This window comes from Paramormyrops kingsleyae, chromosome 21, assembly GCF_048594095.1.
Source record: "Paramormyrops kingsleyae isolate MSU_618 chromosome 21, PKINGS_0.4, whole genome shotgun sequence".
Lineage (NCBI taxonomy): Eukaryota > Metazoa > Chordata > Actinopteri > Osteoglossiformes > Mormyridae > Paramormyrops > Paramormyrops kingsleyae.
The window spans coordinates 21,600,328-21,616,012 of NC_132817.1; the positions used below are offsets into that span (position 1 = coordinate 21,600,328).

The window sequence follows — 15,685 nt, forward strand, 5'->3', positions numbered from 1 at the left end:
TGCAGTATGCATCCAGCTTTTATAGATTTATATATCATAAGTCCTTAGTCCTAAATGTCCTAAATTGAGTAATTTATTTTATTAGTATGTTTTTTTAAGGCTTTCTTTAAAACAGTTATTTGAATGACTGCAGAAATCTAAAATGATGCTTAGGTGGACCAACCCATGAAATAAGTCACGGAATGGCTGTGGATTCGTGACTGTTTGGTGCATCTTCTCAGTGACATTTGCCTCTTCCCATCAGGAGCTCAGGGAGTGAGCTGCAGGTGTACTACGCTCGCCATGGCTACTACAATGAATTCTTTGAGGAGATTCATCGCCGTGGAGACACATTCTACGTGGTGTCCTTCCGAAGGGTGAGCGGAGTTGCCTTCCATGTTAGGCCCAAGATGCTCTCACACAAAAAGGAGGAAATGTCATTGTCTGTTGGTGTCCGGCGGCTGTGGCTCCGTCACAATTTGGTTGTTAGGGAGGAAGGGGGTAATTTATTGGCCTCTGTGCTGTAAACTTTCAGCTAATAAGGCTGGGAATGTGGATCTATCACAGAGAACTCAATTCTATATTTCTGCAAGCCATAGGGATCAGACCTGAGCACAAATTCAGATTCATGAATAAAATTAATTTTGCCCTCAGCGTTTCATGAACTGGTGAAATTGCTGAATATGGAAATGTGGTGTGTGTTTTAAAATTAGTCTTGAAATATATGCTTTTTTTTCCTGCAACGAATGGAGAGTCTAACTTTCCAACTCGGAGCGATTTTAAAGTGCACAAGTGCAAATGCAGATGGTGTTTGAAAACGTCAGAGAAGTATAAGCTTCCAAATATACGTTTTTTAAGTAGCCACCAAGTTAGTTTCCATACTACAGTCCCAGCGTTATGTAATAATTGATGAGTTTGCCATTTGAAACATTTGTTTCTTTAAATGTTAGATATTTCATTACCTTTTTCTTCATTGAGTATTGGTCCATGCAAAGTGAGTTGACTCCTGCAATTACTGCCTTTACCTGTCATATTGAAGCTATTTTGAGTGGTTTTTTTATGGTGCAATGGATTTCTTTTTATCATTTTGTTTAGAATGATGTTTGGAATTCCAGAATTAGACATCTTAGTGGAGAAATGCAATGCACTACTTCAGGAAATCACACTCTGCAGAGATTGGCTTAGACCTTAAATCCTGCTGCATATGTAGTACCCTGTAGTTGCTGTGTTAAATACCCTTATAAAGGTAGGAAGTGCCACTATTTTAGTGCTTCGTCCAGGCATTCCGGTGGTATTCACCCCACCCCTTAAATTTCTCTATGCCCAGCAATTGGTTGTGATTGCACCAAAAGCGTGCTGAAAGGCAGCGAAAATGTTCACGTTCATCTCAAACTCTTCCATCCTGGATTCCCGCTAAACGCCATTTCTTTTGAGCTCCCAGAACAGATCGTCACTTGTCAGATCAGAAACATCTCGACCACCAAACATGCAGACGGACCTTCTGAGGTTCACAGGCTCATTATTCAGTGTTTAATCCAGACAGCTGCTTAATCGTGAGGGGTGTACATCTGATGCAGAACCAGTTTGATGTTTGGGAGCCTAATTACAGTTTCCCCTCCCTTGATCTGAACCGTCAACTCCGTCTGGCTCAATAAGTCTCCTTTATGCTCATCTCAAGTCTCACTTTCTTTGTTAATGAGGTCCAGCTCTCTCGTATCTGCTACACCAGTGATAGTTTCCCTGTTTGTTCAGTCACGGTGTCTGTTGCTACCTGACAGCCCAGAAAGCCTCTTAATCCATCTTCAGTAAATGTGTAACGGTGTCATAGGGTCTAAAATACAAAGATTACACATAAGTTGCTAACAAATGGTGCTATCAAGCCTATGACAGCATGAGTATATTTATGTTGTAACTGGATAAGATTAAACCACTTTAGGTATTGTATTATAAACAGTCTTAATATGATGCCTTCATGTGGTTTCTTTGTGTTATTGTAATGCTTTTTCTGTAACTCTGGTTACAGTATTGCTTTTGGTAGTCAGACTGTCCGTGGCTGGCACCTCCTTGCACTGTCCTCCTTTGGTTGCCACATGGCCTCTCACACCCCTTGCCTCAGCCAGATGAAGGCCTGCTCTCTCCAAAGGCCCCCGAAAGATGGCGGCTGGAGCAGATTGCCGCTGGATTTTGGCGCATTACCCGTAGGGTCGCTGTTGCCCAGTTGGCCGCTGCTGTTACAGCTGTGTGACTGGAAACATGGAGATTCTGAAGTGGAAAAAAATCCAGAGACCGGCCTGATCCTCCAGGGCTGCCTTTCTGATGGAAAAGTCTACTTCACCCCAGTGTCCTTCAATGACATTAGACTGCATCAGTGCTTTCAGCGAATGCCTGGAGCTGTCAGTCCTCGTCAAAAGTCTGAAGCGAACAATGTCATAGAAAATCTTAACATTTTCAGGTGCTCCCAAGTGACCCCTGAATTCTGCTTGTTAACTCCCGGTGACTGTCATTTATTTGAATAGTTGCTCTCTTTGTTTATATTCTGTTGTAGCTGACCTTTGCCTTGTCAGGGAAAACTGGCGGTCCTTGTTTTAACCCCCTGCTTGAAGCTGAAATGCTATCTGCATAGCACAGGTGCACACTCTCATAAAACACACGGCGTTCAGACAAAATACTTCCCAGTGAAACTATCCTTGACTCGTCTGATTTTGCGAAGACCCCCCAGAAGGCATTGTGCCAGTGTGATGTTTTGGGCCAGTTTGTTCATCTGTGCTGCTATTCATTAGCAACATACCTTGATGTTTATTGGAACTTGTTAATTAAATTTTTTTTAGCCATACGCTGTAATAAGATGACACCCTTTAGTATCAAGAATACAGCTATTTAATTATTTAACTTTCTACTTTAAATTACTTGCCCTTAAACTATTAACAAACTGATTTCGCCAATACACTACAGGTTTTTGCGGGTTAACATTGCCACCAAAAGCAGGATGTGAGCTGAATAAATACACTGAATGAGGATGAGCAAAAGGGTTTTATTTCTAACGAGAAAGGGGTAGAATTAAACAGGAAGCAAGATTTTAAAAATGTGCTGAATGGCCCACACAAAGCCGCTGTCTGTTTTTTGGCAGTTCTTTCTCCTTCAGTCAGAACCCCTTTTATTTCCAAAAATCTTTTAAGGCAGTTAGTTCTCATTCATCTAGAGATGTTCCTTGGTGCTCCGCTGTCTCCTGCGCTTCATCTCTTTAGCTTTCTGTCCTTTTAAAACTTATAGAATCTGTACTAAGCATCCATCCTGATATTTGTTGTTCCAGAGCAGGTCTGTGACCCAGTGAAACCCTAGTCTTTAATCTTTTCATTGCCATTTCCAGAACTTTCCATTTTTATCTCTGCCTTCTTGAGCTTGCTGAGGCAGCGACTCTGCATCCCTCGTTCTGGCACAACCTGTACGTCGTACAGACTGAGGATAGTCCAGTTTCCTTCCTGCCAGAGGTCTTTTCAGAAGGCTTTGAATCAGTCTGTCGTCTAAAGGACAGTATCCTCAAGAAACTGTAACGTGATCATATCCTCACAACTAATTACCTTCATGGGAACTTTGCCCACTCATACCAAAGACCAGTTTTGGGATAGAAAATAACATGCTTCAGATTTGTCTCTGTTTGTCTCTTACTTGACTGGTCAGACTCCTCACAGTGGTCTGGTGTCAAGACGATTATGACCTGCACTGTCGCCATGAGTGTTCAGTCAATCTCTGCCTACTACCCCACCCCAGGACAGAGGACTGACTTATCCTACAGCCCTAACTCCTTACATAATGGTTAAATGGAGTCAGTAGAATGCTGGAATTCTGAGGTTTTGGTCCTTCAGCTGAAGTTTGCCTAGAAAGATCCCTCTTTGTAGCCCAGAAATAAGTGTACTGTATTACACCACACAAGTAGCCAGTTTGCCGGGTTTAATTTTAAGACCCGTCTGCGCAGCCTGTCTGTACAATTCAGAGAAAAGGAAATACAGAAAACATCTAGAATTGTGTTTCACCCCATGTCCTCCCCATCTATGCTTAATGTGTCCTTTTTAAGCATTTATGGATCGGTGAAATTGTCATTGATCTGTCTGCTGTTGGACTTCTTCCAGTTGGCAGGAAATTGAAGGGTGCCTGTCCCATACGGTTATATTGATGTGTTTAATTTGTATTTTGTGAATGATGATCCATCATCCTTTTCCCCTAGGATCATCTTCTGCTTCCTGCAACCAGCCACAACAAACGGAGCCGGCCGAAGATGTCCGTAGTGCTGCCGGCTATGAATGTGAACGGTACGTAGCCCGCAAGCGCTGGGAGAGATTGAGTAAGGCTGAACACTGTCGCCGTAGCCCGCAAGCGCTGGGAGAGATTGAGTAAGGCTGAACACTGTCGCCGTAGCCCGCAAGCGCTGGGAGAGATTGAGTAAGGCTGAACACTGTCGCCGTAGCCCGCAAGCGCTGGGAGAGATTGAGTAAGGCTGAACACTGTCGCCGTAGCCCGCAAGCGCTGGGAGAGATTGAGTAAGGCTGAACACTGTCGCCGTAGCCCGCAAGCGCTGGGAGAGATTGAGTAAGGCTGAACACTGTCGCTTCTTATTTTCTTTTGGAGATTTTGCTGTACAAACTGCAGAACTCCCTAAGCAAGTATTAGCTTGACGAATGACAAAACTAGGGGGTGTTGCATGACCTCTGGCTGAAGAACTGGTAGGGGATCCCATTTTTACACGAATTTACAATAATTTCAGCATTTTACAATACAGATTTCAAGTTGGCCTTCTGACACTGCTGATGACACGTGCACATATTGGGGAAAAAGTCATGCACATCACATAGGTGTGACATTTATAGCTTTTGTGCTATTTGGCACTTCAGTGAACCCTTTAAAAGACTCCTTCAGGCCTGATGGGAGGTTGGGGGGGGTGCAGTGATAATGACCAGTCCGTTACCTGTGAGTCAGCATATGGTCGGACTCGCTCTGCCGGGAGTGTGGCCAAAGTAAAGGGTTCCTGGAGACCCCCAGAGAGCACCGGGCTGAGTTCCAGAACCCCTCTGACAAGGTTCCACTCAGCTCCTGGAAAGGAACATTGGTATCTCCCCACTGTGTTACAGTGCGGCTGGCGGAGTGATGTCCTCCAGACCCCGACAAAGGCTCGAATCTGCCTGCCAGCCTCTCTCTCTCTGCCATCATTCATAAGGATATATTACTAAAAGCCGTAGGTGTGCTTTTTAGAGGCCGAAGGCGTGTTAATCAAATGGAACCATTCATGCGAAGCTACTTTTTTGGGAAATGCCAGCGCAGTTGGGAAGAAAATATGACGGGTTGAGGTCTCGTTTTCGTTCTGTGTTCCCTGCTGAATATCCTGTTGGATGAGGGTAAAGTGTTGCAATAAAAACAACTCTTAGTTATGTAGCGCTGACAGTTCCTGCATTTGTGTGTTTCTCTCTCTTTTTCTTTCTCTCTCTCCTCCGTTGTCTGCTGAAGGCGGGAGGAGGGATTGCTGTCACACGTCTGTGATTATCTTTGGCAGGTTGTAATGTTTACTTTACATGGCTGTGCCCTGTAATTCACACAGTTTAGGCTGCCTTCCCCTCTTGTGACTCTTCCACCAGGAGGTTCTTCATACAGTAGAAGCTATTGTTTCCTTAGTTTTCTAGCGAGGTCCTTATTCAAAGGTCTGAGTAATAATGTGCCTCGCTTGGAATTTTGCTGGGGTTTTGTTTCTACGGCACTGTGCTGACTTTCAGTGAACTTGACATTTTCGCAGTGAATCCCTAAAACGGCTCAGTGTTGGCATTTTGTAAATGCTTTTTCTGCCTGAACAGAAACTGGTGGAGCATCAGGATTAGTGTTGGAGACATAAAGATCAGCCTCTTCAGCTCCATGGGCCCCTTCCTTGGGTATCCTGACCTCTGTTCCCCCAGAGGAACGGTCAGCTCTGTATCTGGGCTCTCTGGTTCACTCTGACCCCATTAAATCCTGCTTCTCGCGGCTTCTTTCCACTCGTATACCGTATGTCAGATGCCATCCGGATCCTTTAACAACGTGACGCCAACCATAAGCATTACTTGGAATATTTGTATTATTATCAGCCTAAACTAATGCAAAAAATCCATGTAGAATATTTTTCCCACACTGTGAAGAAGGCAGTAATGCTACTTGTATATCAGTACAATGAAAAGGGATTCTGTGCGTTTTTATCACCAGAAAATTATGAAACTTTAGTTAGTGGTCAGCCTAGATGAGTTCAACAGCACAGAACTGATCATTTCTCCAGACTAAAGCCACCTAGGAGAGGAAAATAAAGCGACATGACTATTTCAGCAGTGTAGGGACTGTAGGGCAGTTTCGTATTTTTAAATGTTACATGAAATTGGTCAGTGGGTTAAGTGTCCTGCAAATCAGCGGCCCATCTTGGCTACTGGCGATACATTTTAAAATGATTTTCTAAGTGATGGCTTTATAAGCTCCGGCGCTTCTAAAACACTGCAACATCTATTTCGCTTTATTTATTTTTATATTGCGCCTTTCAGAACAGTCATCCCAAGGCCTTTAGATGGATGTGTTGTGATACATTACAACTTCACTGACATAATAATACAAAACTGGGAAAATGGAAGACAGACTAATAAAAGAAAGAAAGAAAGAAAGAATGAAAGAAAGAAAACCAGATGACAATGGAGGAGAGGGACCAAAAACCCCAAAGTAGGGAAGAAGAATAACTCTGGAGGTCCAAGGTCACCTGGGCATGCTAACGTTACTACCAAAGGAAGTGGTCTTGCTTGCTAGAAGCAAGGTGTGACCCATGGTTATTGGTAATTCCAGAGCCCATCAGTGAGTTAGCTCTCCACTCCAGCCTGTGTAGGTTGGCAGATTGAAGTCTGCACCCACGATATTAAAGATGTACTTGCATTATTTCAGCTGGGGAGACCCTGGGGATTTTGTTAATATGGCAGAGCTGTGAGGATCTGGCTGAACAGGCAGCGGCAGCCATAGCTAATGGAGACCACAGGTGTCCTATCAGAAAGCGTCCGGTCAGCCTGCTTTGGTCATTCCGGACTGCACTGAGCCAGGAGCACATGTGTTAGGCTCATTTCCTGTGGGGCGGGGGGGAGAGGGGGTTATGGTTTCCAGGCTGCCACACAGTGGGAGATCACTAACAGCGTCAAAGGGGAATATGATTTTATCTGTGAATGTTTACTGTCATTTTTCTTTCTTTTTGTTTCAATATAGTACACCCCCCACAATATCCAGTCTGCATTGGCCTCTTCCAGAGGTGGAAAGTTCAGGTTCAGAAAGTACAAATCCAGTACAAGGTTTTGTTTCACCCAACCAGTGGAGTATAAAGAGTCACAGTCAGAGTACTCAACTGATTAGTTGAAACAAAACCTCAGTCTGAATTTCTACTTTCTGAACCTGAACCTTCCACCTCTGGCCCCCTCTCTGTGGAGACAAGTATCAGTTCACAAGAAATTCGTGTTCAGATGTTTTAACACCATCTTTCTTCAGACATTTTGCTGTAAGTCAATGCATGACTTTTCCACAGTTCTCGACAACTGCTTTTGATGACACTCCTTTTCCTTACAGAAACTGTGATAAAGGATGAAGAGTACGAGGTGATGATGCAGATTGACTGTGAAGTCATGGACACCAGGATCCTCCGCATCAAGACCTCAAGCATCCCACCATTCCTACGCACCAATCACAGTGACTCCTACTCTACTCCAGCCAGTGACAAGTCTGCAAGTTCTGTTGGAGTTCTTACTGGGTCTGTCTAGCTTAGCCATCTGTAAAGACCTAAAAAAGATAAACAAAAGCTAATACCTCCATGACAGTGCTGAATGAAAAAAAAAAATCCATCTTTAAGTTGGCAGTCCAGAATAAAGCAGAACTACCTGAAATGTTGCAGTCAGATATCCACTTTTGGCACTATGTTTTTCATGTACAAGCAAACATAAGGGAGACCATGAAAGCCGAGAATAACTTAGTTTGGCTTCCCTCTGGTAGCATATCGCCTTGTTATTCACCTCAGGACATGAAAAACATCAGGGATCCCAGTGGTGAACTCTGGTGCACCCTTAATAGCCTATTGTATGTAAGGAAACACTTCTTTTGAGGAAGTTCTTGACTGTTTGACTGTGTAATCGATTTAGGGTTTGCTGATGACAAATGAATTTGCATAAAGATGTGGATTACGTTAAAAATTATGTAGTGAGTCAGGTGATGTGTAAAAAAGATATTGTATAAGATTATTTCAGAGCAATAAGTTTATTACTGTAATATTTTAATAGTATGACCACTAGGATCTTTTTCTCTGCTGTTTGAAAGGAAGGAGCTTCTAAATTTTCATTTTCTGGTATTTGCACTTTTTTGATAAATAGAATTTTTGTTTTTACTGTTTCTTCATAAATGTGTTGTACACAATTTTATTTTTATATATATAAATGAGGAGTAATTTTTAACTGTAGATGAAAGCCAGTGATACAGTTTTTGGCCTACAGAGCAACATTATGGCACATATGTACAGGCACACAAATGGAAACGAGCAGTTTTGACCTAAGATTTTTATACATAGCTTGTATAGACATAATAGCAGGCTAGATGTAATTACATTAGAATTTGGCTAATATTACACTGCTACATTCTAACTAGTGTTCGTGATAGAAGCCATCTGTTCATGCAATATTTTTAGTATCAGGAGGATTTAATTGAAAACCTGATCTAATGTGCATTACATTTTTTTTAAACAATTCACTCTTCTGTGACAGTTAATGTTAAGTGGAATGTTATTTTTTATCAATTTGTTAACCAGAAAGTGTAAAAATTAAGGTGTTTTATCTTTCTTGAGACTCCTGGATGGCCATACTCCAGTGAATTTAAAGACGGGACACAGTTCGTATGTGTTTTGCCAGTAATTGATTTCTTAAAATTTTGCTTATCATTTGATTTAATTTTACTAACACTCAGTGTTGCTCTGTGAGTTCCAGTTTACTCTAAGTGCATCCTGTATCCAGTGTAAAAAAACTATTTAAAATATTTTGATTTGCAGAAATAGTCATAATTAAAATTACAGATATGTACAGGTACACACAATGGTATGTCCATGAAGTGTAATTTGCTTTTAAGTGAAACCATTGTTTTTATTTCATTGCATATTGACTTTTTTAAACCCATATTATTGTTTGCAGACAGTTACGTTTTTGTTTTTACAAAGCAGAAATTCTGGAATTTGGGGAGCAAAGAGAATTTTGTTGATTTAGACTTTAATAAAATATGGTAAAAGACACAAACGTTGAGGTTAATTCTCTCTGTCCTTTGAAATAGACCAATTTGAAAATTGTGGTGGGCAGTTCATTAATTTGACACTATTTTTTTTTACCTACCTTTCACAGGCCAGCAAGTAATTCTTCACCAAATAGTGTATCCATAGTAATGTACAGAAAACACCAAAATGGTAAAGGACTTTTTATTGATAGTATTCAAAAAAATTGAAATTGAAACATTGAAAAATGTATAAGCAATTAAACATAAAAATATCTAAAAACTAAAGCATCATTTGGGGAAAATGTGCTGGATACCCAGTAACCCAAAAATTATTACACTCTTGCGTTTAAAAATTTTAGCAGACACAAAATATGTTAACTAATACAATGAGTGGTAAGAAACACCTTGTCTTGGATTGTGCCTCAGGGAATGGTTACATTTCCCCACCCTTTGGCAGACACCTGAAATGTAATATGCATGACAGACATTTAAAGGTTTCGGGCTAAAATTATTGGTGTCTCCAAAACAAAAAGTTTTTGCTGTGCAGACTGATCTACAATCCACATATAACTTAAAAAGTTTGTCTTTCTACAAAAAGTGCTGAAATGCATTTTTTCCACTAGCTCTCTCAATACGCGAATATTACACTATATGTGACCTGGTGGCCGTTATCCCATGAGTACAGAGCTCGTTCTTTGGGGTTGTAGTCTACCTGCATGTTGTAAGTGTAGCTGTTTAAGAAGGGAAGGCGTGGAATCATTTGGGTATTCGTATGAGTGTCAAAAGCATAAGAGATGTTGGCGTTCATCTGGTCGAAGCTGTCAATGGCGTACAGGACGCCGCAGACGACAAAGCAGTTGCCGTAGAAGTTCCGTCTCAAGGCAGTCCTCCACGAGGTCTCCTTCTGCATGCTCAGGTCGGCTGGATTCAGCTTGCTGAGGACGATCACCTCCTGGTGGAAGCCTTCATCGTCCATAGCTGGGTATATCACCCACAAGCCACTCTCGTCCACAGCAAAGTCGATATCAGAGCGTCCCGTCCAGTGGTTGTCCTCGTCGACCACTGCATCATCAAGTACGGTCCACGCCGCCACATACCTCCGGTTCAGGTCAAACTTTATGATGTCACGTGAGAAGGCCCTGTTGTAGTAAAAAGCCTTCCTGTAGACTACGTGACCTGTGCCCATCCAGTTGTAAGGCAGTTTGTAGGAGTTGGTTGGGCGTCCTGTGAACATTCAAATGAACAACATGAGTTCTCCAGGAAGTTGATTTGCTTGCATAGTCAGACTGATGCCTGCGAATAGCAGGGGTGTAATACCTTCTTTGAATGCCTCTATGTTGCTGAATTCCAGCAGGTTGTTTCCATGGTAATAGTTAGTGACATATATTCTGCCATCGTTGCCCTTGGGGTCTTTCATCCACGCCCCTTCACTATGACCAAACGTGTTGTGTGTCACAGGATCGCCAATTGTGGCCAGCGTGTCCTTACATATGCCTGGCAATAAAAAAAGTGTCAGTTTGCTTTATGGAGCAAATGTGGGAGACAACCAAATGCTTTGCCCAGAGAGCTTGGTTCACACACATACTAGAATAAATGAAGCTTCATGAACCATCTGCTGTATTTTCTGACATCACTAGATGGTGCTCTCTATTTAAAAAGGGGCTCAGTTAATGCCCCAAAGCAAACCAAGAGCATCATCTAGTGGGTAAAAAAATACAGAAAATTGTTCATGAAGGTGCAGTTGAAAATAACTACAATTTACCTTCTTAGATAGCTTGCCATTACAAGGGGGAAAATAGGGGAATTAGGTTTTTTAATGACATAAACTGCTAGTGTATGTTTCCCATGGCCAAGGGCATCTATTAAGCAGCTAAAAATGACGGCAAAGAAAATGATGGGTTATTATTGACGTAGAGACCAGGTCGGTTATTAAGGGTATTTTAACAACCTCATCACTTCATCATTTCCCACACTGTCTCGGATGACTATGAATCAGTGCTTTGTCTGATCCATTTAATGGGTTGTTGGAAGCTTTTGAAAGGGCAGTAATTATGGCATGTAGACAAATGATTTGAAACGGGATATTAAGATGCATCTATGATTCCAAACACTATAAAGAAAGCTAATTCTTACCAGGGTTCTTCTGGGACTCTGCAGCCATTTTTTGATCAGCTGGACTCTCAGTCCAGCTGATGCGGGACTTAGGTTTTTCTGCCTGGCCGCTTGTGTTAGATGGTGACGAAATATTGGAAACGTCAATTCTGGTGGTTGTGTTGAGAATAGCTGATGTAATTCTGGCCGCCGTGGAACTCGTAATGGTGGAAGCTACAGTGGTCTGGGGACTGGGAGTGGTAACCATGACTGGATCCATGGTTTTGGTCATTTGCTTTATGATTTGCTTTGCTGTGGCAGGAATGGTGGTGGTGAGCTCCATCTCAGCTACAGTGATATTGTGTTTCTGGGTGGTGAGGGTGGTTCGAGCGACCTGGGCTGCTCGGCCAACTGCCTTCTTCGATTTCTTGTTGACTTTGGAAAGGCCCCGTCCCTCCTTGAGGAGCTGATCTTCAATGAGCAGATCAACAGAGCCATCACCGCTGACTACCTCATCAACCACTGCTGTCCAGACAACAAAGAGATACATTTTCTTCAAGTGTTCCTCACACCCTTTAAACCCCTTTTAAATGTTTCTCCCATGATCTGAACGCCACACATGAAAATAAACTGGTGAGTCTAAATTACCATTAGTGTGGGTGTCCTTGTAATGCATGACATGTCATTTACTGTGCATCCTTCCTTATATCCTGTTTCTTAGTATAAGCACTGGATTCATGGTTCTCAACCTTTTTTACATCGTGACCCAATGTGTACCATGCCAGCTCACTTGTGACCCTATATCAAGTGTAGGCTTAAATTAACACTATGATCAAGCGCGCAATGCAATCTGCGATTTATACCACTCAATGCCTATCGCACAAATATGATTGGATTAAACATCTGTGGTTTCACTTCTTGGATTGGTTGAGTGTTCACTAGTTTTGCACTAAGCATTATTAGACTTAAGACCCGTTTGTATAGCTCAATTGTAGGATTGGGGCTGGGAAATCTGATTGGGGATCTGAATAGGAGCTTGCTGGTTTTACAATTCTTACATTTCCTGACCCTTCCAGACCTTGTTGTGACCCAAACTTGGGTCATGACCCACGGGTTGAGAATCATTAAACTAGATCATATCATCCATAACTAGCTAAAGGGTTATTAAAATGGATGGTATAGGCGATTATGCTGTAATAGTCATGTCACTTTAGTAATGCTCTAAATCAAATGGGCCTGAAATTACCCATTTTGTCTCAGGTGAAGTATTGACAGTGTCTTGGAGACTACAGTAGACTTACCTTGGTCCTCCCTGTCCACATTGTCACCCGTGTCAGATTTATAGTACGTCACACCTCTGATGACCACATCCTGAGAAGCTGCCTTAGACTGTGGAGGGCTTCTCTGCTCCTCCTGATCATCTTTGGTTCCTTTATGGAATTCAGGTTGACTTCTCTTTAGCAAGGGTCTGGAAAATCCTTGGTTTCCAAGAAGCCTCTCTTCGTATTTACCCTGTTGTGGAATAAAACATGCGCTGTCCTAAATACATACATCTGTGTTGCTCATGAGTTGGTACTAAGTTATTACATTTAGGCAGATTCAGATTGTTCTCTGATGTTTGTGTTTTTTAATTCTCGTCCCTAACCTGTCCGCTGCTTTTGCTGGAATAAACAGGAGCCTCTTTCATTTGAATCTGCTCTAGGGTGCAGAGGGAAGCATTTATTTTTTGGAAATGTTCAAGCCACTTTGGCTCAGATAAAGCGCTTTTCACATCGTGACTAAACTTCTTGGGTAAGAACCATAGCACACTATGTAGCTGCCAAAAACACCTATTCCATATAAATTATTCACAAAAGGCTTGTACGGACTCGGCGAGCCGCATCTTTAAATATTTCATTTTTTGTTCAGGCAAAGAGTAACAAACAAAGGTCAGTGTCACTGACATAGTGATGTGTGACGTGTTTCCCACTCAAATTAAAGGTTAACATTCTTCTCAGTAATTACCCTAAACCCAAGTAATTAAACCCCAGGAGCATTATGCAGTAACTGCCATTGCAATCGACTGTAATATGCTATTCAAAATTGTATTTAGTCCACTAAAAAAACAAATAAATAAAGCAGTGGTGGAAAGTTCAGGTCCAGAAAGTACAAATCCAGACCAAGGTTTCGTTTCAACCAACCAGTTTAGAATAAAGAGTTACAGTCAGACTCAGTTGGCTGGTTGAAACAAAATCATGGTCTGGATTTGTATGTTCTGGACCAAATCTTCCCACCTCTGTAAAAAAGTATAATAATGAATGCAACTTTAAAAGATTAGGATAGTACATTTTTTTCACAGGCAAAAAGATGATGGGAAACCACTATACATTTTCTTTTGATGTTCTTAGGGAGTTCCTTCAATGGGGTGTGAAGTAGTTTAGTGGAGGAGGTATACATTAGCTGCAAGACACAGCCTACCTCTCTGTTACCGCTTCCTGCGGTTGTGTTCCCCTTTAGTGGAGGTACAGCCTGGCTCACTGGCTTCTTCTTATCTGCTTCCTTGTGACTCTCCTTCCCCTGTGCTGGCCTGTGAGTGCTGCTCTTCACAAAGACTCTCTCCTCTTGGGATTTCTCTGATACTGCCTGGTTTAAAGGGAAACAGGAGTCAGCTAGTGCAATAAAGTAACATAGGCTCATTTTGCCACACATTTTGTAGTTCACAATGGGTTAAACCCAAAGATCAAGCTTTGTATGAAAATAAACTCACACTTTATAGGTTGTAATCATGCAGGTTTACTTTAGTATTTCTGTCATTCTGATTCTCTGATATTCTGGTGACCTGCATAACATCTTGGTTGTCCTAAAATAATATTCACCCACAAAATAGTTCTTAGAACTTTGAAATAAAAAACAGTTAAAGTTGACCTGAAAGAAATAGACAAGATGTAACTACTTACCTTTTCTATGTTTTCAATGCGATTTATTAGTTTAGTTGTGACTGAGTGTAGTTTTAAGAGATCCATTCCGTAAAATGCCCCTTCCAGTAATTCCATAATGGTTGAGAGCTGGTAAAAAAGGTTTTTCCTTTCGTAAATGTTGACATCATTTAAAAATACAAATTGCGCTACTCGAAAACACTAATTGATGTAGGCTATAAACTTCAGATTCTGATCAACCCAGCAACAAGAACATAGGGGAAATATATATATCATAGGCTCCCAAGGTAATCTGCATGATGTTCCACGTTTTCACGCCTTTTACCTTAATATTATCTTTCCCTGCATCTTGCAGCTTCTTCAACCTGAAATCCCCCTCGCAGGGGTTCAGAGCCGAAGGCGGGGCAATGCACGTGCACTTGCAGTCCGACCCTGAAGTCACAGTCTCCACTGTATAAAAATCCTGTGGCTCGGCGCTGCCTTCATGGATCCGCCGGCAGGCGCTCCTGCTCAGGGGTCTGACAACACATTTACACCCACAGTCAGAGCCTTCCGAAAGCGCTTTCACTTTGTCATAATCACCCAGCAGCTACAATGGAAAAAAAACGTATGTATTTTCCACAAGTACAATAAGCGCACACATTTCAGTACATTGTCAACATATATTTTCTGATATAACCGTTCTAAATTATACACAATAATAGCGAATATTTCTACGTTATAAAGCTGTTTTATTATACATTATCTTGCAATTACTTAAACACATAGAAAGGCAATTTCCATTATTTATAAAGCGCTCCGAAGCGTTCAGAATATTTGCAAAAGCACATTTTAAAGCTATTGTTACTCAAAGCACGTTTTTATTGTTCTAAAATAGCTGCGCATACGAATACAAAATAATTCGACTTCACATTATTGACAACTGAATCAATTAAATACCTGAGTTAAAATGTTTTGCTGATTATCGATTTCCTCCACAAGAGTCACGTTATGTGGATTCACCTCGTCGTTGAACTCAAAATTTGTATCTTTTATCTTGTTTTCCACAATTTCATTTAACGAGACTAAATCACAAAGAAATATTGAAAACCACAAAATGCAGCAAAGATCCAGATTTGCCATTCTGTACATAATGAAGCACCAGTATAGCGGGTTTACTGAGTATCAGTTAATGCAGTTAGCCTTTGAAAAACAGAGGAATTTAACTTCTGCCGTTAATATTGAATTTTGCAAATGAATCCAGAAATGTCACGAGAAACCCGATTGAAATGGCTTTGGAAGACACTTTTCATGTAAATTTCATTGAAAGATCCTCAGTAATCGTTCTGCTGTGTATGAACGGTGGAGACACAAATGAAGTTAGTGAAGGCTCCGTATGAAGAGGGAAGGACCTTCGAATTAATCGAAGATGGGAGGAGTTTTAC

General features: G+C 41.5%; 2 protein-coding genes across 4 annotated transcripts in view; one reads left to right on the plus strand and one right to left on the minus strand.

Moving 5' to 3' along the window:
- Positions 1–9,281, plus strand: part of LOC111841038 (cyclic AMP-dependent transcription factor ATF-6 alpha) — a 29,043-nt gene extending 19,762 nt beyond the window's left edge. For both annotated transcript variants that reach the window (XM_023806488.2, XM_023806487.2), the window contains exons 14-16: positions 245–356; positions 4,202–4,286; positions 7,579–9,281. In XM_023806488.2, coding sequence (XP_023662256.1) covers positions 245–356; positions 4,202–4,286; positions 7,579–7,769 — 388 coding nt within the window. In that variant the 3' untranslated portion in view covers positions 7,770–9,281. The remainder of the gene's footprint in view (positions 1–244; positions 357–4,201; positions 4,287–7,578) is intronic.
- A 160-nt stretch (positions 9,282–9,441) lies between these two features.
- olfml2bb (olfactomedin-like 2Bb) lies at positions 9,442–15,624 on the minus strand. Of its 2 annotated transcripts, none has more exons than XM_072704199.1 (8): positions 15,201–15,624; positions 14,587–14,850; positions 14,283–14,390; positions 13,804–13,968; positions 12,648–12,858; positions 11,389–11,868; positions 10,573–10,749; positions 9,442–10,479 (listed from the first exon to the last, which is right to left on the minus strand). In XM_072704199.1, exons 1-8 carry the CDS (start codon positions 15,390–15,392, stop codon positions 9,884–9,886), a joined length of 2,193 nt encoding a protein of 730 aa, XP_072560300.1. In that variant the 5' UTR covers positions 15,393–15,624; the 3' UTR covers positions 9,442–9,883. The 2 variants fall into 2 exon arrangements, with proteins under 2 accessions (XP_072560300.1, XP_072560299.1); XM_072704198.1 differs by having other exon boundaries at positions 11,389–11,871.
- Between the last annotated feature and the right edge of the window lie 61 nt (positions 15,625–15,685).

Coding starts and splice junctions, on each gene's coding strand:
- olfml2bb (XM_072704198.1), bottom strand. CDS start 15,392: ATGTACAGAATGGCAAATCTGGATCTTTGCTGCATTTTGTGGTTTTCA. Junction 14,851..15,200: donor AGCAAAACATTTTAACTCAG/GTATTTAATTGA, acceptor TTTCCATTGTAG/CTGCTGGGTGATTATGACAA. Junction 14,391..14,586: donor CAGGGAAAGATAATATTAAG/GTAAAAGGCGTG, acceptor CTTTTTTACCAG/CTCTCAACCATTATGGAATT.